Genomic DNA, 26,161 nt, shown 5'->3' with positions numbered 1-26,161 from the left:
TTATGATATTCCTTTATTCACTTTTGCTTTAATATTATTTGTTATTACATATATGTACATACAAGTATATGTACATGCATGCATGTATACATACATTTGAGGGAGGGGTGTGGTAAGGTTGTTTTGAATGGAGAAATTATTACGTACACCATGGCTACGCTGGTGCAGGCCACCAATCACCAAGATGTGCAAGCATAGGTTTCATTCATCGCACGCTCGTCTCAATAATAGCCCACCGCAATACACCGTGGCGATTGGGCCCGTGCACCCCGCGCATGCAATAATTTTTCATTCCGAATGTTCAGAACTTATGCCTCGAACAAGTTGATCCCTACATTTTCAAAGATTTAGAGACGATCAATTAGAAAAGGCAAAAAAAAAAATGTAAGTTAGAGTTTCCTGGATGCAATTTGTTTTATTCAGTATTGTTGAAACGTGCAAATGATTGTCTTGTGGCAGTTCCCACAAACTTCACTTTCTTTACCCCTCGTTAAATTCTTTCAACTGCAGTGTCGTGTGGACTACTAATGTGTATGATAAACGATGCAATATGACGATAAATTAAAGAAGAAATAAAGGCACGTACATCAATACAAATTAACACCTATACCGCGTCCTTCAGACTATTCCTAAATTATCTCACCCTCCAGTCATTCTTGTAGCTCTTGGTTGTTTTTAGTTTCATGACATTAAATCAATGAACCATGAATAAGCAGGATAAGAGATTTCCAAATGACAAAATGCCCCTGGACTAAGCTCTTCCGAGATGGACTTCTGAAGCCACTACAATGAAAGCATACAGAGAGCTTGCCGAGCATGCAAGTGAACCAGTTGGAGTTGTGTGCATGCATGACTAAGCTACTTGTTGAGAGAGAGAGAGTGAGGTACGAGGACTAGTTAAGATATTACAACTTGGTGTAACCACATTAGTTTTATGTTTCCTAAGCTGGAATAGATCTTCGAATTCGCTTCCATAAAGCTTCAGGTTTGAATCTCTTTATTTTACGATGCTCCCGGACTATATGTCAGAAATTAATTGATAATTTTAGAAGCTTACAATTAATATGAGTAAGTTTAAATGTCATGTAATTCTAGTATTTAATATTTTGGAAAGACAGATATCTCAAATAAACTAAAAATCATGAGTTCAAAAAGTTACTTTTGTATTCTTAAGTGGTAGCCTAAGAATCACTTTTGTATTTATAAATAGGTGGAATAGAATCCTAGTAAGAACAAGCCATCGAGAGCTTCTTGTACCACTCTAGCATGCACGAATGAAAATCTCCATTGCTTTCCACTAAAAAATTCTCTTTCTTACATTTTGTTTTCTATATTTCTTCTTGGACCCAGCACTATATACCTGTGCTTGATTTAGTTCCGGGGTGATGAGAGCTCTCAAATACCACCAGCGTAGAATCCTGGGAAATCAAATGGAGAGTGATCAGGTAGAAGCAACAAGCCGGTGCAAATCATCTCATTCCTATTGCGTGTGCTGCAGTGAGGGCATCAAATAACAGCACCGTGTCCATGGAGGTGGCGAATTCGGTCTGAGTCCTTCCTCATTTTTAGCAGTTTTCATCCATTTACTCCTTATCTGACATTGGGTGCTGAACTCTGTCTGCGAGTCATCATTCATTTATCTCAGCTGACAGCAGACACCAGACCTAACAAAAGTGATGCAATTCACAGGACCGGCATATTTCAGCACCAACCTCCTTTTAGTATGTGGTCTTCAAGCTTTTTCTTGGTACCCATGGCGGCCACAAAATATTTTTGTTATAAAAAAAGGGCGAGCAGAGAACAGGCAAGATTCCATTGGTGTCGTGAGGCAAATCCAGTTGCTGATTTTCTATCAAATCTAGAAGATGGAGGCTGTGGTGCGGCCGGCGGAGGTGCCTTAATCCTCTGTAAATCACCTTGTAATGGCAGATGCAGGAGGGATTTTGCTCGACACGCTTCTAGTGGATCAGCCACTGATGTTATACAAAGGCAAAACCAAATTGGAAATAAGACAGCAACTAATGCAAACGTAGCTACCAGCATAAAGGATAAAAGAATCTTGTCGCCGAGCCTTCACATCGTTGAGAGGACGCATGGATTCTCTTCTGCATCATGGCCACAGCGCAAGTTCTCTCAATAGATTCTGCAGTTTAGTGAAACAACCCAACTTAGCCATGCAATCTTACCTGGCCAAGAAACTTGTTGCCTGAAAAACTAGAGGCCCTTGAGATGGTCTCGGTAAACCCTTCGGTTGATGTAGGCAGCCAACTGTCCTCCTGTCTGTAACACCCTATCAGGAGAACAATGTGCATGAACTTTGCAGCTTTCTCGTTGTTCGTATTAAGGTTTTTGCTCGGAAAGCATTAGCCGAAGCAGAGAGACAACTCGAATAGTATTAGGAGAGTCAGAATGCTTAACACAAGGATCATCAACCCAGAAATAACCGGTGCTTGGAATTTAAGCATGCAATTCATGAAGTTTATGCTGTGTATCTATCATCATGAAAAATAGTTTTTGAAAGATACAAGGACCTGCGCTCACAGTAAAATAAATTTCCTAAATTTCTCGGCACCGAGGAAATAGAAAGATGCTTAATCAAATCATTTAAATAAAGATTGAAACAGATGCTCGGTTCATCTTCCATTACTAGGACCTAGTAACAACTGAAGCGATAAATCTGGAGGTAACTGCTGCGCAACTTAAAAAGACTAGCCTTCGTCGCTGCAGGTATCATCTCTGGATGGTTGGCAACATCATCTAAAGACAGTCAATCAGTCTTTCCCTCCTGAGCTCCGATCTCCTGCAGGTAGTGTTCAGCATCCAAAGCCGCCATGCATCCTGCAGCAGTTATCGCAGTTCTACATTAACTTAAAAGCAGAACTGGTTAATGGCAATAGCAGGAAATGATAAATGCAGATTGCAGAGTTTAGACATTCTTGCAGGTGTTTCAATGAGAAATTTACCAATGACACTTAAATTAACTAAATCAGATTCCCTGAAGTGGGCATTAGCACATAACTTTTTAGTCTATAGATCTTCTCTTTTACATTAGTCTATTTTTGTCATCATACAATGGACAGCAGAACTTAGAAGAACAATGTATATAAAGAACATTAAATAGGGTTTGTAATCTATAAGTGTACACCACAAAAGAAATCCAGCTGTCATGTAAATGCATAGTGGCATATCGCACAAAAAGTAAGAGAAACAATACAGCTATCCTTTCATAAGAGAAAGTAAAGAGAATCATTGCTACGATACGCATAATGCAAAAGAGAGAGTGAAGGCTAGTAAAAGAAATCTATAATAAAATTCATAGGATTCTCTCGATAGATTTCTCTTACGAAAAACAATATGCATGGATTCTCTTTCACATCATTGAGAGGATGCATGGATTAGCCTTCACGTCACTGCTACTTTCTCTTTTCACATTATTGATAGGACGCATGGATTCTCTTTTTGTAAGAGAAAGTAAATGTTGGAAAAGAAAAAATGAAATTATTGATAATGTAGACTAGTTTCATGCAATACATGAAGCAATACAGCTATCATATGAAACAAAACTGACTACACTTCCTTGGTTTTGGGGTTATGGTGGTCTTCATACCCTTGGTTTTACAAGCAGTTCTTGTTGACCGGAGAAGTGCTTTGGGAATGAAGAAAATAGTCCCAAGAGATGAACTGAAACCAAAATATAGTCATCAATCACAGAGACTAGAGCGCCATCCAGTGTCATTCTACCCAGTACTACAGTTATTACCCTTGCTCCATGAAATACGATTCAAAAAGATAGGTTCTACAACGTTTACTAAGTGCCAAAAATATAGGTTGCAAATGTCACAATTGGTACAGCTGACAATGGAACAATCACAAATCCTCTGATCTCAATCCTCCTAACAAGTGAGTGTCTCGGGCATGATTGTACAAGCTTGGCCCGGAAGACATAGGTATTTTCAGACCCATCAGATATGATTCAACCACCTCTGCATAGTGCAAGCATTACATGTACTTGCAAATATCAAATCGGGCAACAATACCAGGTTGGCAGTGGTCAGTCCATGCATGGATATGCAAGCAGCCTATGGTGTATGAGATATCTCTATCACCATCTCCTCTTTGGAAAAGCTCAAACAGAATAGGGCCGATCACCCAACAAGAGGAAATGAAGAGAGGAGAGTACAAGGGAAATTTTTTTGTTATAAATACATTTTAGGTAATCTTACTAGGCAAAGGTTGAAGCACTGTGCAACACATAGTTTTCAAGTCAAAAAAATGGAGAGGCTGATTTTGTGTTATTTGTTTTGTTTCAGTATAGCATTAGCCAATCGACAGGTGTGGGATTGGGCCATCAGAAAGTCTTAATGGCTATTAAGCTTTCCTCTGTTGATAATCATAGTAAATGTTGATGTAACATAATATGTGAATTAAGAATTCAACTTCTAACAGTGAACGCCTAATTGTTCTATGCTAAAACCAATGGATAAACATACTAGGAGAACACTATATGCGTAATGTCACAAGCAAAACATATTTTTTTTGAAGATTGGAAAAAACTGAGGAAAGAATTTTGTGAAAATATTAAAGCATATTAAATATATCCAATTTTAAATATCAATAAATGATGAAATTAGATATAATATATGGTATCTTTTTCAGATCATCGTGAAAGAACTTCATAGTATGAGGTATCTATAAAACACCATTCCATCACAATCAGGGGATCAACCATAGTTTAGTTATGTATTTTCCATTAAGCTTTCAATAATGAATGCAATTTTCTATATCAAGTATTCTCGATTTAGTTACACCTGGATCTGTCAGACAATTACAAAATGACTCATGGGAAATTAATAACCCATTGTTTGGTAGCCCCGAAATACAAGTTGGATTATGGCCTCTATTATGGGGATTCCAATTAAACAAAAGAAGCTTTGGGTTGTTGGTCATTGCAATTGTAAATGAGAAGATCTCATGACATAAGAAAAATGAGAAGGTGCACAGTACTTGGACCGGAGAGAACGAATTTGGAGGTCTACTTTCAGAATGATATATTTGTGCAAAAGAGGTGGAGAAAAGAAAGCAGCATGAAGTATGTTATCAAGCTGCCCTATCTGGCACACATGAAGTCGATGCTTTACTTCCTTTAATTGATAAATCACGTCCTTTTGAAAAGGCAGAAGATGCAGAAGAGAGGAAGAGGGGAGAGTGGGCGTCTCATCAATTAGGATCTTTCAAATATAAAAGTTTTTAAATTTGGGTTGAGGACTGACCAAGAGATGAAGATATAATCTATTGCCACAACAACTAGATGTAGTTTCATTTCAGAGGAAGTCACCTCCATAAATGATGACTATGTCAGCTTCCCACAGCAGGTATATCTGAACTTCAAATCAGAACTTCATTAATGTGCCAAATATCATTGAGCAGAAGAACTTGGGGACATGAAAAGCCATCAGAAGATAAGCAGGATATCATTCAGCAGAACAACAAAGAGGCACATAATCTAAAACGAGTGCAGAGCAACAGGGAGCAATAACAAGGTTGAATGAGCAGAATGATATAAATTCACTCTATGACTTTAAAACCCTTAATGTAAACTACATAACATGGCTCCAATCACAGGCATAAGAAACAGGACCACCTTATCATAGCAGCCCTAATATACAGATAAAATTAACTCATTCTCCCCTCATTGCTAAAAATCATTCATTTAATCAAAACCATTTCTTTAAAATTCAATTTTTCATGGCATAAACTAGTACATCCGATCAAAGAACTAATAGATGAGAGATTTTTTTTTTTTGATAGAAATAAAGGAGAGATTTTGAAGAACGAACCTGAACCAGCAGCCGTAATCGCCTGCCGATACTTCTTGTCCTGCACATCTCCGGAAGCAAACACTCCCTTCACGCTCGTCTGTGTGCTCCCAGGCTTCGTCACGATATACCCATCGGAGTCCAGCTCCAGCTGCCCCCCGAGAAACTTGGTGGCGGGTTCGTGCCCAATGGCGAAGAAGAGCCCGTTGACCTTGAGATCCGAGATATCGCCGGTGACCACGTTCCTCATCTTGAGCCCCCCCAGGGGCCCATTCTCCCCCTCCCCGTACGCCTCCACCACCTCCGAGTTCCACACAACCTCGATCTTCGGATTCCCGAGCGCCCTCGCCTGCATGATCTTGGACGCCCTGAAGGTGTCCCGACGGTGCACGATGTAAACCCTAGATCCGTACTTGGTGAGGAAGTTGGCCTCCTCCATGGCGGAGTCGCCGCCGCCGACGACCGCGATGGGGCGGTTCCGGAAGATGGGCGCAGCGCCGTCGCAGACGGCGCAGGCGGAGATGCCGCGGTTCCAGAACTCGTCGGCGCCGGGGAAGTGGAGGCGGCGGGCGACGGCGCCGGTGGCGACGACAAGGGCATCGGCCTCGACGGCGGTGGCGGAGGAGCGGACGCGGAAGGGGCGGGCGGCGAGGTCGACGGAGGTGACGGTCTCGGAGAGGATGTGGGTGCCGAAGCGGAGGGATTGGGCGCGGCAGCAGTCCATGAGCTCGAAGCCGAGGATGCCCTCGGGAAAACCGGGGAAATTCTCGACGTCTGTGGTGGTGGTGAGCTGGCCGCCGGCGGCTATGTCGTTGGCCATCCAGCCCTCGAACATGATGGGCTTGAGCTCGGCGCGGGCAGCGTAGATCGCTGCCGTGTGGGCGGCGGGGCCGCTTCCGATGATGCAGAGGCGGGTGCGGAGCGACGTGGGGGCGGCGGCGGTCTCGCCCATAGAGGAGGTCGAGAAAGCGTTAAGTGGAGAACGCGCGGCGGCGGCGGCGACGGGGCGGGCTTGGAGCGGAGGCTCGTGGAAGGATTTCTCGGGGAGGTTTTGCGCGCCTGTTCTTTTTCTTTTTCTTTTTCTTTTTCTTTTTTGTTTTTGGGTCTCCGTCGGGGGTCAAAACGGTTTGGTCCACGTTGTGGGACCAGGGTTGGGGCTTGGGCTTTGAATGAATTTGGATTGAGGAGGTGAGGGCCTGGTGTTGGGCCCAAAATGGCCCAAAATTGAGTTGTAAGGTCTAAAGTTTGAAATATAATTCCAGTACCACCACCCTATTTTCCTATAATATCTTGTTTTGCACCCACCCTTACAGTTCACAGAGCTAGTAATATATGAAATAAACAGTCTTGCATGGCAGTTTAGTGCATGAGTAGGTGGCCTAATTCTAACATTTTGGGAATCACCAACTGCCACATAAAATTGGTGAAATGAATACTGAATAGAGGGGTGAAAACCTTCTTCTTTTTTTTTTTTTTTTTACATCCATTGCTCTCTCTTAATCAATAAGTTCTTGGCACAGCTTTGCATGGACCAATTGCTTGATGATACAAGTGAAGAAGGCCAAAGCAGATCCAGAATTATAGAATCATGCTGCAACTAGAGATGATGATGATATGCTGAGAGAACAGATTTTGGTGATAAGATGTGTGCTATACTGCTATTTGCAAGTTTCTTCTGTAAGCATGAAATAAAATCCCCAGCCAACTCTTCTCCTTCTTTCTTTTTTTTTTCCCTCCAACTCAAGAGAGCTATAATCTTGTCCCCATATTTCTAGTCAAATAAGAATCACATTTTCTCTATGCTGAGGAAGAAAGCTCGGCCCTCTCAAAAATTCAAAAAAATAAGAAAAAAAATCAAAGAAAAATTGATCGTTCTTAATTCTTTTTGAAAGCTATACAAAAAAAAAAAATCATATATTTTCTTCCACTCAAAAATTCCATGGAAAAAAAATGATTTGATCGTATAAATTAGATTTTTAGTGAGATTCTTTGAAAAAAGAAAAAAATCTTATTTCTTTTGGGAAGTCCACATGCACAAAAAAATAATAATTTGTTCGTAATATTTTCTTTACGAGTAAAAAAACGAAATAAATTAGATTTTTAATGTAACTCTTCAAAAAGAAAAAAAAATCAGTTTCTTATTTCTTTTGAGAACTCCACATGCACAAAATAATAATAATAATAATTTATTTGTAATATTTTCTCCACAAATAAACTAGATTTTTAGTAGAACTCTTCAAAAAGCAAAAAAAAATCATCCTAAAAAAATATCAAAAACGAAAAATACTATGTATATAAAATATTATGTATGAAAAAAAATTATAACGATCACAAAAAGTCATATAAAAAAAACGAAAGGGAAGTTACACGTAAAAAAAAATTCAAGAAAATTCAAAATAAATATGGCATTATGAAGTTGTGTAAAAAATTAAAAAAAAAATCCACTTCTTATTTTTTAGAAACCGAAAAAAATTGTTTCTCATTTATTTTATTCTACTTTTAAATTTTTTATTATATAAAATCATATTTCCATTTTTGTTATCAGCCGCGTATGCCGCGGTATCCTTGTTGTTGGCTTCCAAATGCCCCGTAAAAGTACAGCTGTAAGATCCTTCGTTTACTGAACGGAAATTTCCGGTGGCTGCGCTCTTCACATAAAATTTCAGCCGCCTGCCCTTCTAGAATTCCGTTTTTCTTTCTTTCCCACTGCCCACCCTAACGTGATTATTAAATAAATGCTCTAAGTTAAGTATGCTCCCTGTAATTAAACTTTGTGTCTTTTTCGGTGGGACCATCTCACTGCCTAAAAAATGAAGCACTTCGAGAAGGGGCTTTGAGCCACAACTTGTTAGATTATTATATTTTTCTGGCTAATTTTTGGAGAAACAACCCTTCTTCTCGCGGATGAGAACTTGCATACAAAACAAAGATGGCTTTCTTCTTCATTCAAATTAATATTACCGTTAAGTTTACCATTAAAAGGTTAACTAGAAGAGCTTGAACGCTACGTTTCATAGATTGCATTTTGTTTTTTTTGTTTGTCCGGATATATAGATGATCTTGACTGGACTAGTTCACAGAATGAATATGGCAACCAAAAAAAAAAATCATGGAGTACAAGGGGGAAGCCAAGAATGAAATGAACAGAGAAGCAAATGAACAAATTTACACTTCCACCAGTGCTTCAACTCTTTCTGATTAACTTCTAAACTAGTTCACAAAACCCAAGAGAGGAAGGGGAAAAAAAAGGAAACATGGCTCTTGACCACCTACCGTTCGCATATATATATATATATATATACCATATAACCACCGTGTCAACCTTGCTCATCGGCCGGCGCCGGCGGCCGGCGAATTATCGTCCACCGAGACCGAAGACCTCTTGATGAACTCCAAGCAATCAGCTATCGCTTCGGCATAGAAGGAGTTCGATCTCACGCAGGATCGTAGCTTAAATTCCGGCTGGCCTCCACGCCTTCCCTCGGACACCAGACCCCTTGCGCTGCTGCTTCCATCGCAGCGCCGTGGATCGTTTCCCCTGAAGCCTTCCTTCAACAAACGCAGGCATGGATTCAGGAGGCCGAAAAAGGTGAAGAGCCTCGTGAGTCGTGGCCTGAAGACGGCGAATCGGTTGCAGCTCAGCCGGAAACCTTTTGCCCGGCGCCACCTCCGGCTTAGCCTGGTGTAGCTCTGCTGACCCATTTGGTTCCCAGAAGCATTGGAAATGGCTTGTGGGCGACATAGTATATATATAAACATAAGGTCTAGTATGGGAGTCGCTTAGGAAACATCTTTTGTGAGGTTGGTTGTTTGAAAATTGTGGGCGAAGTAACGTAGAAGGTGGGTTGGTTTGAACCGCCCTTTTGGAGGGGATTTGTGATTTGAAGACATGACAGCATTGCCAATAATATAATTAGGCTGGGAAGAGGACGTCAAGGAGATAGTTACGTGGAAGGTCGCGAAATAGTGAAAAGAATGCTCAATGTCCCTTCTTCCTCTTTATAAAGACCCTTGTTAGAAATAGAAATGTCTCTCCTATCTTTCTTTTTTTTTTTTCTTTTTTTTTTTTATTGATATGGATTGCAGTTTGCTTCTGTCACAATTTTATTAAAAAATAGCTAAAAAATATTATTTAAATTTTTTGCTCTTAAGTATTCAAAATTCATCTAATGAATAATCAATATGCAACTAAACACACGTCCGTATATGTCCTCACTGCTTTCGGATGGCATTTTAATAACGCATCATCACCGTCTGACCCTTATTTTTTTTGTATAAACTTGTAGCTGACTTTTCAGGCTCGTAGATAATGTTCCCCTAAAATAAGTTTTATAAATAATTTTAAATATTCAAGGATCAAAAATATTGCCGTTATTGATAAAGGTAGAATGCCATCTCAGAGGACCTCTAATTAATACCAACATAATAAAAAAAAAGCTATGTGAATCATATCCAAGTTTGAAAAACATGTAATTGCTCTATTATTAGTTGAACATTTTTTTTTCCAGTTAAGAAAGTTGACTACAATATCACACCATTATCATATTAGGCCACCTGTAGATTTTTTTTTTTTGTTTTTTGCTTGTACTACAATCAAAATGTGATTCCTTTATATTATTAAACTAAGTAAGGGAATAATTGAGTGGTTTGAATGCTGCCCAAAGAACAAAGTTGGCCAGAAAGCTTAATTAAAAGGAGTGTCCTCATATCAGCCTTGGGTTGTCCATCAACTCCTCCCATCCTTCCTTCCCATACTAAGAACACTTTGCTGAGTTGGTAGACTTGGCAGGCTAGCTAGCAGAACTGTGCTCTCTAAACTTTCCTGTTGCCCCTCGCGTGTCCACCTCCATGGCCGCTCGTCTCCGAGGGTTAGGTCGATGGCTCGAGAACTGTGACATGCGTGACCCATACGCTCGCATTGGTTTTTCCACAGCCTTCATTTTTTTCTTGTCCAACATTAGCAAGTCCCCCGGAAACTTGCCTTGAACTCGGCCTTCTTGTCTCGAGACAGCTAGCTCGCCTATCATGGAGCTTGCATGCTTTTAAAGGTCACACGTGGTTTCCACACGTATGGGAGGAGTTCGGCGATGAGGAGAAATTATATCCTATGCTATGCGCACGGTGGACGCGGATAATGACAACCGCTTGTTTCTATAGCATCATATCGGGTTTAGCGTTTGATCATGAATGAGGTCCATAGGAATGAGTGGCTGTGATTTGCATGTGTGCATGGCCATATGGTGCACACTGTATAGGATATAATTTCTTCCTATAATTTATCTAATTATATGTAGCTAGTATATAATTTCTTTAATTACATGTAGCTCGATCACAATGCAATGAGACCTAGGTTGATGGTGGTTTCTGAGGTTGATGCTGTAAGGACTTGTGCGGGCGTATGTTTAGTTCTATATTAGTTATTCGTTGGGTAAATTTTGGATACTTATATAGAATCAAGGAATTCAAATAATACCTTCCGTCTAGCCATTTTGGGCGAGATCCTGAGGTGTTACAAATGGTATCAGAGCGGACCCGACCCATAATCTATGTGGACTAGGGGACATTGTAGTACAGATCCATTGGGGCAGATCATGACCCGATGTGGTGTTTATGATTAGATTTGAATGGATCTAAATCCTTAGTCTGACGAGGACTTGAACGGAGGGAGTATGTGAGGATCCGTGCGGGCGTTTGTTTAGTCTCACATCGGTTATTCGCTGGCTAGATCTTTGGTACTTATACAGGATTAAGAAATCCAAATAATATTTTCTGACTAGTCATTTGGGTGAGGTCCTACATTATTACACACACTCATATGATACCATTATTTTAACCCCTTGCTTTGTAATTCAACCAGTTGCCTGATGAAAGATTACCATTTACAACTTTAGCAACAGCCAAAAGATTTATGATAAAGTTATACTCCGACAGGATTTGATGGCTGCGCCCACCACCCTCTTTCTCCAACCAATCCTCTTGGCGGACACATTTGAAATTGCACTAATGGACTACTAACCTCTCTATAGTCTATGAAATTGATTAGTCTGAAAAAATGTGTTCCATTCCATCCATTCAAAAAAGAAATTGATTAGTCTGAATTGTTAGTGATGACTTCAAAAAATGTCCAAATTTATTTCCAGCTAGAGCAGATAAATGAAACACTTGAGTTCAAGTTTCTTTCAAACTGGAATCATCGGTTTCATTCAGATTGCTTAATTCTTCATAAAACTCTTCATGAAACATCATAGCTTTGCAGAAGAGAAGAAAACCTTGTATCACATTCTTCTATCTATGATCTTAAAGATTGGGTTATCACATTTCTTAAAAAGATATTTGGATGTTACAATACTCAAAAAAAAAAAGTTGTTGATTTCGTGTCTATGATGTCACATAGGAATCAAAATAATTTGTAATATTTAAGCCAAGCTCAGTAGATGAGACTTATAGGTTATCTTAGATTGTTGCTGTGGAGATGGTGCTGCTGATGTGCTCTCAAACTCTCAATCATGACAAAAGTGAGCTCTGAATCCATTCTTTGATACTTTACAAGTAGGCTAGTTGGCATAAATGCTTGGAGAATGGAAGGAAGACTGAATTGCAGCAAATTTCTTTACTCTCTAACGCTTGTAGTAATTAATCTTTTCCTCTTTTTCGGTACAAGTGAAGAGGTAAGCCTCAGAAAAAAAGAAGAAAAAAAATCCAAGGAAAGAACAAGCATGACTGTCTATATACAAAATAGTTGAAAACAGAGATGGAAGTATAGTCTTGGCAATGTAAACCTTATTATCAACAACACCTTGATTTGCCGACGAGTTCAAAGCTTGATTTTTATTTTCCTGAAAACATGTGTGATTTAGCAAATTATCAGTACCGTCTCTATAAGAAGGGAATTATGTTCAGGATTGGTAGTTAACTTATTCATGATTTTTATAACATAAGATTGATGAAAAATAAGTCAAGCTAGTTTAGCAAACTAAATAATGCTCGAATAACTACAATCACTTATGATTTTGGGCAAGGATCGAACTCAGGACCTCTTCTCTGATACCATGTTGAAATCACCATTTGTCCCAAAAACTTAAGTTGATAGGATGAGGTAGATTTATTTATATATTTTATATTATCTTAGGTACATCACAAAAATATTTGAACATGGATACAAGTGATTTCCCTTCTCTCTCTCTCTCTCTCTCTCTCTCTCTCTCTCTCTCTCTCTCTCTCGCGCACACGCAAAAAAAACTCTCTATTTGGAATAGGTTTCTGGTTCAAAACTTTGGACAGGTGTTTTCCTCTAGCATTTGAAATTGGGGCAACTTGGTATAATTTTAGAGATCATCCAATAATCTGTATCAGCCTATATTATTTTTTTTATTAACAAAATTTTATTAAAGTGATTTTACGGATTGCATGATAACTTATATCAATCAGTATTATTTTTTTATTAATATACTTCTATATCGTAATTCTTAAAATTATGCTAATAAAAGTCTTCGAACAACAAGAAAGCCAATACACTCTTCGCTATCATATATTGTTTGGAAAGTTTTATATTTAGAACAATTCAAAGCTAGGCGACACCTTGTCAGCGCCAGGAACGAGTCGGCTGTCACGGTATGTTGCTGCTTATTATATGCAGATAAAAATTTGTCTCAGCTTTTTAGATTATATCAGCTTGAGCTCATACATTGTTACAAAATCTCTCTGCTTTGGATAACATGGATTACTCTAATGCCATTCTCTAAAGCTGCTTTGGCTGTCCCTTTCCTCTTCTTCTCATCCAGTTGGACGGCTATTGTTTACATGGCCTGCGACACAGTCGTTAACATCCATTTTATTCTAATGTTACACCACCTAATTAAGGAAAAGTAACGTTACACCACAAAGTACACCGACCAAGAACCATAGATGCCCATGATTTCCGGGCACCTACTCCACTACGTGTCGAACAATTTGTTTATTAGTTAGATTAGATGCGTGCATCAGCTGGACTGGGCTGGCCATAGACAGTTTTGGACTAAGTATGGTATGTCTTTTATATATATATATATATATATATATATATATATATATATATATATATATATATATATATATATATATATATATATATATATATATATATATATATATATATATATATATATATAAAAGATCGCAAGCGTGGTATGCCGTATTAGTTTAAATTGGACGATATAAGACATACCATACCTATTTAGTACCGAAATTCAGTATGATAGAAAAAAATCTTATATTCTGTACTAATACTATACTAGTATGGCGCTGGTACAGAATTCGGTATCGAGACAGCAAATCTTGATGTGGAGCCTCCATATATTAAGAGAACTTGCTCTGGTTCCTACACATAGGTTTTTCTTTTTCTTATACTAAACACATGCAATACATTAGAGACGAAGTGTGATGCATAGCTGTGATATGTGGATTCAGAATTATTTCAATTTTTTGTCAAATGATGGAGACGTGCTGCATTTGATCATTAAGCTTCTCTTGTTTTCCGGACAAAGTATGCATGGATGGATGCCATGGTAAAAGAGCAAATCTTAGTAATTGCAATATGAGCCAAGTATTTTTGGGTCTGTTCTTGTTGGACTCGAGTTCATTAACCTATACCATTAGCTACTTGTTGGATTGAGAAGCAATCCCATCTTTTGGGCTCCCCCCATAAACAAATTTCTTTAAGTAACTTGAAAAGGGACATCCTTCACCTAATCCAACCTCTCAACCTCATGGGTCGCGAGATGTAGACCTCCTTATTCCACATGATTATGTTGTTGTTGCATACCAACAGCTTGGCATGTATGTGTTTGGAAGTATATTCGTGAAATGACTGCTTTGTAGATTTCTAGTATTTTTTTATAGTGGATGCCCTGTTATCCTCTCATTCTTCTATTTATTCTACATAAAAATATGACATGCGGACAAGAGACCTATTCACCTCTAACTATTAAAAAGAAAAATAGGATATGGGAGCTTTCTGAGACAAGTATTGGAGAGTTTTGGCTTTCATAGGATCTGGATTGATTGGCTATTGGGGTGTATTCAGGAGCCTAAGTTTTCCATCTTCGTCAACGATACGCCATCATCTTTCTTCGAGTCCACCATGGAGATTCATCTGGAATGTCTTTTATCTTCGTGCTTGTTCATTATTTATTCTAATGCTTTGTCTCGTGCTTTGCAGGCTGCATGTGCAAATTGGGAATCAGAGGCCTATATTCCAGCCCCAAATGCTCGACCCATCTCTCATTGACTTTTTGTTGATGATTGACTTCTTTTGGCCAGGGCGCGGTTGCTGATACATCGGTTCTCAGTAGTGTGTTGGCGGACTACTGTACAACGTCTGGGCAAAGCGTGAACTTTCTGAAGTCAGCTATCTATTTCAACTCTAGCACGGAGCGCAGAGTCAGACGAGAGATCCAAGAGATATTACAGATGCCATAGTAGAAGGGGACCTTGAGCTACCTGGGCATTCCCATCTCAGTCAGTAGGCTGCGAGTGGCTGAGTGCTCTGGTATGGTGTAGCGAGTCCAGAGTAGGTTGGAGGGATGGAGGGTGGCCTCTCTCTCTCTCCATGATGTGCATATTGACACTAGTCAGATCGGTGCAGGGCTTTATGCTAGTCTATCTCATGACAAATGCTGTGGTGCCAAAGACAGTCCTATTGAGGATCGAGCAGTTGCTTCGAAGCTTCCTATGGGGTTACATAAAGGGGGCCACAGGATGCACTTGGTAGCTTGGTAGAGTGACTGCCTTCCTCTCAGTGAGGGTGGTCTTAGGGTGCAGTCTCTTCTAAAGAGGTGTGGGGCTTTAATTGCTCGTCATATGGTCCAGTTTATGCTAGAGCCACAAAAGTTCTGGAGTCAGGTGATGGCAGCCAGATACGACCGAGTGGGCACCAGATGCTCTTTCTTGTGGCGAGAGATCAAGAGATACCTGCTCATCGCTTCGAAAAACACCAAGTAGCTGATAGGTGATGGGCGGAGCATTGATGTGGCTGGAGATCCGTGAATGGATGCCTTCCCCCTGAGGCTTTGGCCGACTACGGTTGACGCTATAGCAGCAGAGGGTCTGCGGGTGTGCGACCTCCTTATCCCAGGAGGGGTTGATTGGGACGAGGCCAGGCTACGACAGTTGTTCGAAGAGCATCTTGCTAAGAAGGTCCGGTCCCTCCCGGTCCTGGTTTATGCGGGACTGGATATCCGGATGTGGAGCATCTCGTGCAGGACTAGTGTCGAGGTGGGGAATCTCTTCCGAGTCATCCGGCAGGAGCAAGAGCCAGGGCCGGACTACGCTTGGATCTGGTGGTTTGGGCTTCACCAGAGGGTAGCGCTCTTCTTATGGAAGGTGATTTGGGAATGCCTTTCGACGAGATCGATGCTTAGCATACGTGGTTTGAGGATTCCCCCTAAGTGCGAGAGGTGCGGAGTCGATGAGACGGTGGACCACGTATTATGCCAGTGTGCATGAACGAGGATAACCTGACAGTGGGTAGGGACTCCACTGGAGGCCAGGAGTTAGAGGGTGTAGTTCTTACAAGCGATTTGCCGATGGTCGGGCAGCCCACAGATATGCTAAGAGGCTGTTAGAGCGACTTGCACAGCATACCAGATTTGGCTCGCAAGAAATGCTCATACTTTTGGTGAGCTCAAGATGTCTCCAAGATTTGTGGCAGAGTATGCCCGGGCGTAGGCGGCGGAGATCAGTCACCCTACCTTTTTTGACGGACCCTTGATAGCTCGGGATATCTGGGTCTCCTACTCTGCTCAGGCAGCCTCCCATTTGGTGTTTTTTACCTGGGAGCCCCCACTTCCAAGCTTCCTCAAGGTCAACTTCGACGGGTTTGTTTTGGACGGAGGCACGAGGGGAGGTACGGGGTTTGTCATCCAAGACCTAAACTCCAGGGTGGTGGCAGCGGGCCGCTGCCAGTTATTCGACATTTCGGTCTCCGAGGTGGAGTTGAGGGCAGCTTGGGCGAGTCTTCGACATGCGCAACGAGTGCTACATGCTAGCTTGGTTATCCTAGAAGGTGACTCGGCCACGATGATCAGTTGAATCCAAGAGGGTTCGAGGGGTGTGGGCTTGGACGACCCTTTGCTCCGAGACATCTGGATGATGGCAAGGGATAGTGGGTTTTTCAAGCCAAGCAGGATTTCAGAGAGGCCAACAGTGCTGCGGTTTGGGTGGCCGCTTATGTGGCTAGTCATTCTGGAAGCACCTTATGGGCCGGTGAGAGGGAATTGTCTCGGGCACTCCGTAGTCTTTTGTTTTCTAATTTTATTGGGTGTATTCGTACATGTACTATATGAGAAGCCCGCAAAAGTTTTTTAAAAAAAAGAAAAATAGAAATTTTTACAAACCCTTGTAGACTTTTCATTTCAAACCATCCATGTTTCTATCCTCTCTAACTTTTGCTACCTTAAGAAATTCTAACCATAAATGAAGCACCTTTGTTGCTTCACCTACCTATGTTCACCATTTATTTTGCTTTATAAAATATATGTCCATCATTTCTCATATTTCTCAATAATTTTTTTCTCCTTTTTTTTCTACAATATAGCTTTTTTTCTTTTTTCTTTTTGTATTGATTGCCATACACAATTCTTGAATAAATATATCAGCTCGCATGACTCATCAACAAATCTTAAAAATAACTAGGTAATGTAAATGAGACTTTCTATGACTCGGATCCACTATGATGAAATCTATCTTTAGATCTCTAGCTCGAAGTCCACTAATATCTTTGTGTGCCGCGATGGTTACATCTCTCAGGGATCAAAAGAAATTTCTAATCTTGACGTCAATCTCTTAACCACTTGACCCGGCAGCACCATAAATTTTTATTTTTCTTGATTAAAAAAATTTGTTGCTGGGGAAATAACATAAATTTCTATTGATTGATTTTAATTTTAATTAACCAAGGCGATTGCCGCATGCATCTGCCCTGGATCTTCCCAAGATTCAAACACGAAACCCTATTTTTCTTTTCATCAGCTCCATATCTTCTGACACGAACTCCCAATCCCTCCTCTCCATCTCCCCCGCCTCCAAACCCCCTCCCTACCCCGTCCATGTCCGCGAAGGAAATTTCGAATCCCGATCTCTCGTCCTCGGCAACCGAAGCCACGACCCCATCTCCTGCCTCCACCCCGGAGATCGCCCTCTCCTGGCCTTCCGATGGAATCCTGACCGTCGAGTGGATCCGGGCCCTCACCGCCGCCCTCGACTGGGCCTCCCGCCACCTCCCGCCCTCCGGTCTCCCCTCCGTCCTCCCCTTCCCCGTCTTCCACCGCCTCGTACTCGCCGCCTCCAACCTCCTCCACAAGGAGCGCAACTGCGTAACCGTCGACGTCGGCGACGAACCCTGCAGCGTCGTCGTTGTCGGCGACGTTCATGGTCAGCTTCATGATGTGATCTTCTTGCTGGAGGATGCTGGATTTCCCTCGGAAGATCGCTTCTTTGTGTTTAATGGAGACTATGTGGATCGGGGTGCCTGGGGCTTGGAGACTTTCGTCCTCTTGCTGGCTTGGAAGGTCTTCTCTTTGCTTCTTTCTCTCCTTGCTCTTTGTAGATACCTCCAAACATTGAATTTTGCTTCCAAAGATCGAAGTTTTGACGTCTCGTTCTCTCCTCCTGTTCAGTTTGAAAAAACTAGTGATTTTAAGGTGATTTACTTGTTGGAAATGTTTACTTAGTATGCTTGGATGGACACCGATCTGAAAAATATGTCAGGAGGGTTGATTTGAGTCTGTGTTCGAAATTTCTTTTAAATGGGTTTTACTTCTTTGCTTCAAAGAAAAGGTTTTAATTTGTAGGCGGCTGAACTATATGTAAACTGACGTTCATACTCAAGACGACACCAAAAAGATCGCTCTCGAGTGCTCTTCATATAATATACTAGATCTTGGCAAGTTGTAGAATCTGAACCTTAAGAGCTAGAAATGTTCGTGCTATCCTTGATAACTCAAACACAACCTCTAAGACATAAAAAGCTTAGTGCTGAGTGAGCCAGGTGTTGACAAGCTAAAGCATTGAATATCTTTCCCTGTTTCAGACCCTGAAGTATGTGAACTGTGAATCCAAGATCTTTCACCCAAATGGCTTCTTATTACCTAATATTTGGAATCTGAAATTAGCAAAATTTAGGGCACACTAGAGCCAGCAATGCAGCAAAACATGCACTAGTCCTAAACACTGTGAACTCCAATTTGCATAACCGAAACTCTGTGAGCAAACTTCAATTAACCAATCGGCCACAAATTTTGTTAAGCAACTTTTAAAACTGTCTAAATTGATCATGACATAAGAACCTATCTGATAATATCTGTGGCACTTGAAACTAGAACTAGATAGGTATTTCCAGCTGTTTTTGAAGAAATATGTTGGAAATGTCACTTTTTGGATTCAAAACCAGAACCTCTCCACAAAGCATACAATGAGAAGAGGTGTTCAAACTATTAGAACCAAGCCCAATGGCTTAATTAATACTCCAGTTCTCTGCATTTAAATCTTAAACTCCATTCATTATATTGATGAAACAACTCAGAAGTGCAAGAATGGCATGACAATTTTTTTGTATGAGTCCAAGTGAGCAATAGTAAGCATGCACATCGGAAGGTGGGTGTTTTTATTGTGTTCGTGTGTGTGTGCATGTTTGTTGATTGCGGGGCCAGGTGGGGGTGGGAGTGCATTTGAGCTCAGACATCAGCCTAAAAGTTAAGGTAGCTAATTTTTTCTATATGGAATATATTCGTATACACACGTGCTCGCACACACATATAACTCTCTACTCAGTTGGATTAATATTATCCAACGTAGTTCACGACCTTACACATATGCAATGGGTAATTATACACTATGTTTTCATTTATATTATCAATTTGTACATCATTAAGAATAGTTATTACCTGTTACTAGTTAGCTTTGTACTGTACATTGACATGTTTCTTCCTGACTTCTAGATTTTTTTACCACATCGAGTATTTCTCCTCCGTGGTAATCACGAATCCAAGTACTGCACATCTGTTTATGGATTTGAGAAAGAGGTAATGGTTAAATATGGAGATCAAGGCCAACAAGTCTATCGAAAGTGTTTAAGATGTTTTGAAGGTCTTCCTTTGGCATCCATTATAGCAGGATGTGTATATACTGCTCATGGAGGACTTTTTCGCAAAATGAATATTGCTTCATCAAAGAGATCAAAAGGAAAAAAGGGCCGTAAGATAGTCACCAATGTTAACACAAACTTGCTAAAGCTTGGTTCCTTGGAGGAGTTACAAAATGCAAGGCGAACAGTTCTTGATCCTCCATGGGAGGGTTCGAACTTGATACCTGGTGATGTACTGTGGTCTGATCCTTCACTAAAGCCAGGGATTTCTCCAAATGAAGAGAGAGGAATTGGTTTGTTATGGGGACCTGATTGCACTGAAGAGTTCCTTAAAAAATATAATCTAAAGGTTTGCATTACCTTTTTCAGATATGTTTTGTTTTCCTTTCTTTACGATCATGTGCATCTTATGATATATTTGGGGATTCCCCCCAATTTTTATTAGATGATGAATCACAAACTTTAAATGAGTTTTACATTGATTTTTGACACAAATATTCTCAATGATAGAGTAAAACTTTTCATTTGACAGCATATGTTATATAGTGTTTTTGTCTTCTTCTTTTTTTGTTTTGGGGGGGGTGGGGGGTGGGGGCGGGTTGTAATATGCCACCTTGTCTGTTATCAATCTTAGATCCTCATATGTTACGAAGCACATAACCTGCAGTGAAATTTCAAAGTTAGAAGCTGTCTGCTTTTGTTAATTTCTATTGCTTTGTGCTTCAAGAAGTTTGCTTGGAGTAGCATCTCATATTTGCTTGCAAAATTCTTCTTTGATCCTAGTAAGTCTTTATTAGTTCAGGATATGCATATTAACATTGATATTGGGGCAGAAGTGAGGCCAAAAATGACTTGTCCTAAGCTTGTGGGAGTGATTGGTGCCTGCAGTGCACGTGGGAGCATATATGAAAAATTCACATCAATTGTATCTCATATAATATGTGAGGGGGTGTGGCTTGATCTTGGAATATTTATATGCGTTCTTGCCTGAAATGCTATCATCTTTGCATTATTGCAACCAGCGAAAGCTTTCCTTTTGAGTTACACCAAGTAGTTAACCATGTGGACACATTTCTGCAAACATCAGATTGTTATGTCTTATCATTAAATGAAACACAAGTATAGACTACATAAACTGAGGCAACCTTGTATTTTGATACCCTTACCTAGTTAAAGTACAATTGTATTTTAATTCTAGTTCCCTATGGGAATAATTAGAATAGAGCCCAAAAACTTCTTCAGATATGTTTCTATCTTTTCATATTCTTTTTTTTCTTAAAATAATAATCTACCAATGATATAAGGTTGAGACATTGTTTTCATTAATTAGAAAAATGCCAACAACTATGATCAGATTTCTCTTGGAAAAATTATCGTCAGGATTTTTGTTATGGTTGGATTGCTTCTTTGGTTTTGCATCATCCCATATTTTGGAGTTTTAATTTATAAAGATATGTTATATTTGCAAGTGGAATTTTCTGAGATCTTGTCTGTTTTGGAACTATAGTTGATTATCAGGTCACATGAAGGCCCTGATGCAAGGGATAAACGGCATGATCTTACTGCAATGAATGATGGCTATACAATAGATCATACAGTGGAATCAGGAAAGCTTATTACCCTTTTTAGTGCTCCTGACTACCCCCAATTTCAGGTTTCTTTTTACCCTTTACATTTAATTAATCTTTTATTTAAACACTTAAACATGTAATGCGAAGGATTATCTTCTAGACTTTGTAACTTACCATGCTTGTCCCTACAGCTGTTATTAAATTATCGCTTCCCCCCTCCCCCAAGGGCACCCCAGCACACACGTGCGCGCGTGCGCAAAAAGAGAGAGAAAAAGAAAAAAGGAAGGTCTTATTGACTCTTTTTTCAATTAGGGTCGTCTGGTCTAATCCTTTTTTGAGAAAGTTCTGTAGTGACTCATTTATAGACTAGGCAACAGACAGACATGTTACAGAATTCTTTGCACTTGCTTTAAGAACACTGATCTGCTTATTGCCATGTCCATGGAGATGACTGCCTATAAAGAGAACCCATGCATAAATAATTAAACTTGCATCAACAATATCCATACTCTAGCAATTGTGTTATGATTTTCTAATGTTGAGTTTATCTGTCGACTTTCTGTTTCTGGTGAGGAATTAATGGTGACATAGTGTATTACTTTTTTTCGATAATTGGAACTTCACTAAAACCCACTTCATTTTTGTATGTATACCTTTGCGTTAGCCCTATGTAATGTTGTTTGAGTTATAGCCTCTTATCCACTCATTTATGCGGAGACTTACATTAAATGGGTACAGAAGGCCTCACACATGCCCGCTTCATCCCCAAATAATAACTGGCAAATCCCAGACATGTAGATCAAATAAGTTAGGCTTTTGATGATTTCTTTGTGCTGCCACATTCGAGATTTTCTCCTTCCCTGTGGAGGAGCCAGCTTTAACTACGACTATGTTCCCAGGGATGCAGTGTCTTAATTATTGTATAATTCAATGCCAATATTCAACCTCTAATAACAAGGAAACTTGTCAGCCACGCTCAATCATCTTCATCAAATCCAATTCCTTGATATTGTGGAAGATTAGCTAGTGTCTATAATTAATCTGTACTAATATATATTTTTCATTCCTAGTCAAATATATTTTGTTGTTTTATTATTTTATTTGTTAAACTTGAATTATTGTCAAAAGATATCTTAATACAATTTAAACAGGATTTTAACACCATGAGCTGCAGAAATGCTGTAGTTCTTTCTGTGGTGATCTTTTATTGCTACGGAGTAGTTTATAATTAATACTTGCCTTCAGTAATGCATCTTTTACTACTTTCATGACCTTCTATATCTATATACCTAACATCTGAACTATTGATTTCATCTTGGTGTTGTGAAATCCAACTCTGCAGCATCTGTTAACTAAACTCATCAACAGAAACCACCTTTCTTTTTTAATGTAAGAGCATATGATCTGCATGAGACACTTGATTATAATCCTCAGTGTCGACCTCTTGTGATATATATTTCTTATGGTTTCTGAAATGTGCTATATATCATCACTAATGCAGGCTACGGAAGAACGATTCAACAATCGTGGTGCATATATTGTGCTACAAGCACCCGATTTTACTTCTCCTGAATTCCATACTTTTGAAGCCATAAAACCGAGGCCACAGGTAAATCACTGCTTCTTTCAAGGTCATTACGTAATCCAGTGAAAAACAGAATATTAGGTTTTCATTTTTTTTTTGTAGTGCTTCTAGTTTGTTCTATGTATTGCATTTATTTGGGGATTTATTATACTAACAGGAGGGTATTTGTTACCTAACTACAAGATAAAAGCATTTACTTTGTTTTTATTCATCATAGCTCCATATTGTTGGCTGAAATTCTATGCTCTCATCATAAAAGCAGTGAGTTGTGCCGAACTTGATTCTTTAGGGATGAAAAACAACATAGGGAAGCCTTGCTTGGTAAAACTTCTGTTTGTCTAATGCTATTGTCAAATAAATTTTTGCGGGCTGTAGCAAGAGAAAATTGTTTCATTCTTGTGTGATTTCTCATTTCGAAACCAATGTACTACATCCCTTCTTTTACTCCACCTTGCATATAATTTGTTTTCCTTCAAGAAGTTTAAAACAATGGGATGTTATGCAGGCAAATGCCTACTATGACTTTGAAGAAGTGATCGATTCTGATGAAGAGTTGGATTTGCAATCCATGGACCATGGCTCCGCTCTTGAGGGCATAACTGCTATTCAGACAGAGTAGTTATCTTGTGATACTGATGTGCTTTATTTATTTATTTACTTTCTTGTGTGTTATGAAGTTTACTGCTGCAAAAGTTTTTAATGTCATCTCCAAGTGTAGAAGATAGATCGATATGTTAATGTATGTTGTATAATCTCTTGGGAAGATTTATACAACCGGAGCCCTAGCATTTTTTGTTGTAAGTACAAGATTCCCATTTATTCCATACAATGTTAAATAACATTTTTTCATTTTTGTTTTTAAAATCCTGTTTATTCCTATATGATTCTACATTATTGACTGCATACAGGTTGAGGATGCTCAAACTATAACTGACCCACTACAATAACAGCAATCAAGTGCCGATTTTTCTCATAGATGACCTACAATGATCTGTTGTTGGCCGTCATGGATCGGAATCAGACCCCTTTTTTGTCTCTCTGAATATTTTGGAGCGACTATCTTTATGGACTGGTAATCTGCTTTGTCTTTTTCTAATGACTCCATCTGCGTTCCATTATCTTGTCTGATTTCATGACCCATTTTTTAATAAAAAAGAAATCTAGAACCTGGAAACCTTGGGACACCAAGCACTTTTGCAAGCTGAAGCCTCATTTAGAGCACCATTTTGGTCGAGTCAAGAACCTGGCATGACTTAGAAGTTGAGTTTGCAAGTGGATAGACCATTTCCATTCTGACCTGAAACCAATATGATATAACCTGGTGTGATCCATGCAAAGTCATTTAAGTCAGGCTTATATATATTTTTCTAAAAAAATTGACCGCTTCTGAATCTGAATTTGATATGAATTATATGAGGCCTGATAATCAAGTAGACCTGAGACTAGGACTCCAGTCTATTCAAATTTAAGTTGGTTGACTAATCTTATGGAGAGTAAGTTGTTGATAATACTAACGTGTTATAAATGTGTATATCTAGGATACAGTCCGCTACTACAAAGCTATTCATGCTTTTTAATGATTTGTATTCTGCATAGGCTATTCTTTTTAACCTTATTTCTTTTGAAAAAGTGAAGAACTTACAGATGGTAATAATATAAGTCTTCTACCTGATCCAATCCAACAATGGAAATGAGTCGGGCTTAGATTGATTTTGGACTCCATTATTGAGGTTGCACCGGTTCTGGATTTTCTCTTTTTTTTTTGCTCTTTTAGAGGTTGGAAAAGTGATCCAAATCATAAACTCGGCGAGTCCATTAAAGTTTTCGAAGTTATCTTATGAAAGTATTTTGTGATTGAATAACCTTCGCTTGATGTTATTGTCTGATTTTATTTGTGTTTCTTAATATTTTCTAGAACTTTGACTTTTTTTTATATATATTTTGTGGATTATTTAAAAATATTTTTAGTAATCAAAATATTTTATAAAAAAGCTTTACCATTTCCTTCTATTCCATCAGTGCAGCAGTAATTGGTGGGTTGGTACATGGACCCGCTATCATCCTAGTGCTCTTAGCAAATAGATGAGTGGTTTGGGAAGCAGCACTGTGTTTTATTAATCTTATATTTTGTAAAACAGAAATATGCAAGTTAAAAAAAAAATAAACTTAATAAAATAGTTATAAATAACAAATTGTTCTTGTGGGTTATGGTGCAGCCCTTAATCTTTTCCTGTTTGTCTTGTTGCCTAAATCACAAAAATAAACCACTAGGTTTATTGTTTTCCCAACAATTGCAACCTTGCAAACAAGTTCTTGTAATCTCCATTAAAAATTTAAATGATTAAGATAAGAAATGATTGAAGATATATGGGGAAGATGATTGGACCTTAGCTCCACATGGCTGTCCTCCTTGATTAATTCCCAGCTTCCTTAGATAAATCTGCATCCACTAGTCAACTTAATCTCATCACCATTTCCCTTTCTTTTTCAATATCTTCTTGCCTAGGTTTCCAAGAGCAATAGCAGCCATGAATTGGCCACAAGCAGCTTGTCGTTTTTGGTACATCGTTTCTTGAGGGTGTTAAGGTTTATGTGCTACCTCGACAACATAATAATGCAACCTTCTTTTATTATATTCGTCATGAAATCAGATGGATTCAATGAGTGGCGTGCATCCCGTAAATTATAAACTATCAATTGTTAATTGGTTTTCTACCTCATAACATGATGCCGGAGGAGCTCGCCGGAGGCAAGATGAGCTGCCTCTTTTTTTTTTTTTTTTAAGGTCTCTGAGCCACTGTTCTTCTTGAATCGGAATGGTGATACTAGACTCAGGATGTTACTATGCATCCCAACCATGGCCTCAAAAGAAACATCCATGCCGTGTGGCACTTGGCAAAAGCTCTGCACAACTAGAATGTTGTCTCATTTCTTTCTTTTTTCTTTTTTCAACTTTTGGTACGGAGGTTTGGCCTCAAACAATTTTTCTTAAATTTAATGTAAATATACATTTTTATACTGCAAACTGTGTGCTACATGGAAAAATAAACTCACTTCATAAAAATGAATA

At 39.3% G+C, this 26,161-nt stretch overlaps 3 protein-coding genes across 5 annotated transcripts; 1 reads left to right on the top strand and 2 right to left on the bottom strand.

Moving 5' to 3' along the window:
• Nucleotides 1-2,436: 2,436 nt before the first annotated feature.
• Nucleotides 2,437-7,094, bottom strand: LOC103713869 (thioredoxin reductase NTRB-like). Of its 2 annotated transcripts, none has more exons than XM_088714639.2 (2): nt 5,838-7,094; nt 2,437-2,858 (listed from the first exon to the last, which is right to left on the bottom strand). In XM_088714639.2, the coding sequence occupies exons 1-2, from the start codon at nt 6,766-6,768 to the stop codon at nt 2,848-2,850; spliced, it is 942 nt and encodes a 313-aa protein (XP_088570765.2). In that variant the 5' UTR covers nt 6,769-7,094; the 3' UTR covers nt 2,437-2,847. The 2 variants fall into 2 exon arrangements, with proteins under 2 accessions (XP_088570765.2, XP_008799139.4); XM_008800917.6 differs by having other exon boundaries at nt 2,437-2,838; nt 5,838-7,078.
• Nucleotides 7,095-8,422: 1,328 nt separating this feature from the next.
• Nucleotides 8,423-9,612, bottom strand: LOC148699560 (uncharacterized). Its single transcript, XM_088714643.2, has one exon. The coding sequence runs from the start codon at nt 9,573-9,575 to the stop codon at nt 9,144-9,146; it is 432 nt and encodes a 143-aa protein (XP_088570769.2). The 5' UTR covers nt 9,576-9,612; the 3' UTR covers nt 8,423-9,143.
• An 8,006-nt stretch (nt 9,613-17,618) lies between these two features.
• PP7 (serine/threonine phosphatase 7) lies at nt 17,619-23,955 on the top strand. Of its 2 annotated transcripts, none has more exons than XM_008800918.6 (5): nt 17,619-18,361; nt 19,790-20,284; nt 21,443-21,589; nt 23,008-23,115; nt 23,597-23,955. In XM_008800918.6, exons 1-5 carry the CDS (start codon nt 17,762-17,764, stop codon nt 23,708-23,710), a joined length of 1,464 nt encoding a protein of 487 aa, XP_008799140.2. In that variant the 5' UTR covers nt 17,619-17,761; the 3' UTR covers nt 23,711-23,955. The 2 variants fall into 2 exon arrangements, 1 of the variants encoding a protein (XP_008799140.2); XR_016398977.1 differs by having other exon boundaries at nt 17,630-18,361; nt 21,698-23,115.
• Nucleotides 23,956-26,161: the final 2,206 nt, after the last annotated feature.

This window comes from Phoenix dactylifera, chromosome 18 (assembly GCF_051530095.1).
Source record: "Phoenix dactylifera cultivar Ajwa chromosome 18, Ajwa_hap1_PhDact_Kaust_v1.1, whole genome shotgun sequence".
Lineage (NCBI taxonomy): Eukaryota > Viridiplantae > Streptophyta > Magnoliopsida > Arecales > Arecaceae > Phoenix > Phoenix dactylifera.
This window is presented reverse-complemented; position numbering and strand designations above follow the sequence as displayed.

What these genes read in the sequence shown, in the direction of transcription:
- LOC103713869 (XM_008800917.6), bottom strand. Translation starts at nt 6,768, where the DNA reads ATGGGCGAGACCGCCGCCGCCCCCACGTCGCTCCGCACCCGCCTCTGC. An exon ending in GATTACGGCTGCTGGTTCAG is followed by an intron (nt 2,839 to 5,837) that starts GTTCGTTCTTCA and finishes TAACTGCTGCAG; the next exon opens with GATGCATGGCGGCTTTGGAT.
- LOC148699560 (XM_088714643.2), bottom strand. Translation starts at nt 9,575, where the DNA reads ATGTTTATATATATACTATGTCGCCCACAAGCCATTTCCAATGCTTCT.
- PP7 (XM_008800918.6), top strand. Translation starts at nt 17,762, where the DNA reads ATGCATCTGCCCTGGATCTTCCCAAGATTCAAACACGAAACCCTATTT. An exon ending in TCCTCTTGCTGGCTTGGAAG is followed by an intron (nt 18,362 to 19,789) that starts GTCTTCTCTTTG and finishes CCTGACTTCTAG; the next exon opens with ATTTTTTTACCACATCGAGT. An exon ending in CTGACTACCCCCAATTTCAG is followed by an intron (nt 21,590 to 23,007) that starts GTTTCTTTTTAC and finishes TCACTAATGCAG; the next exon opens with GCTACGGAAGAACGATTCAA.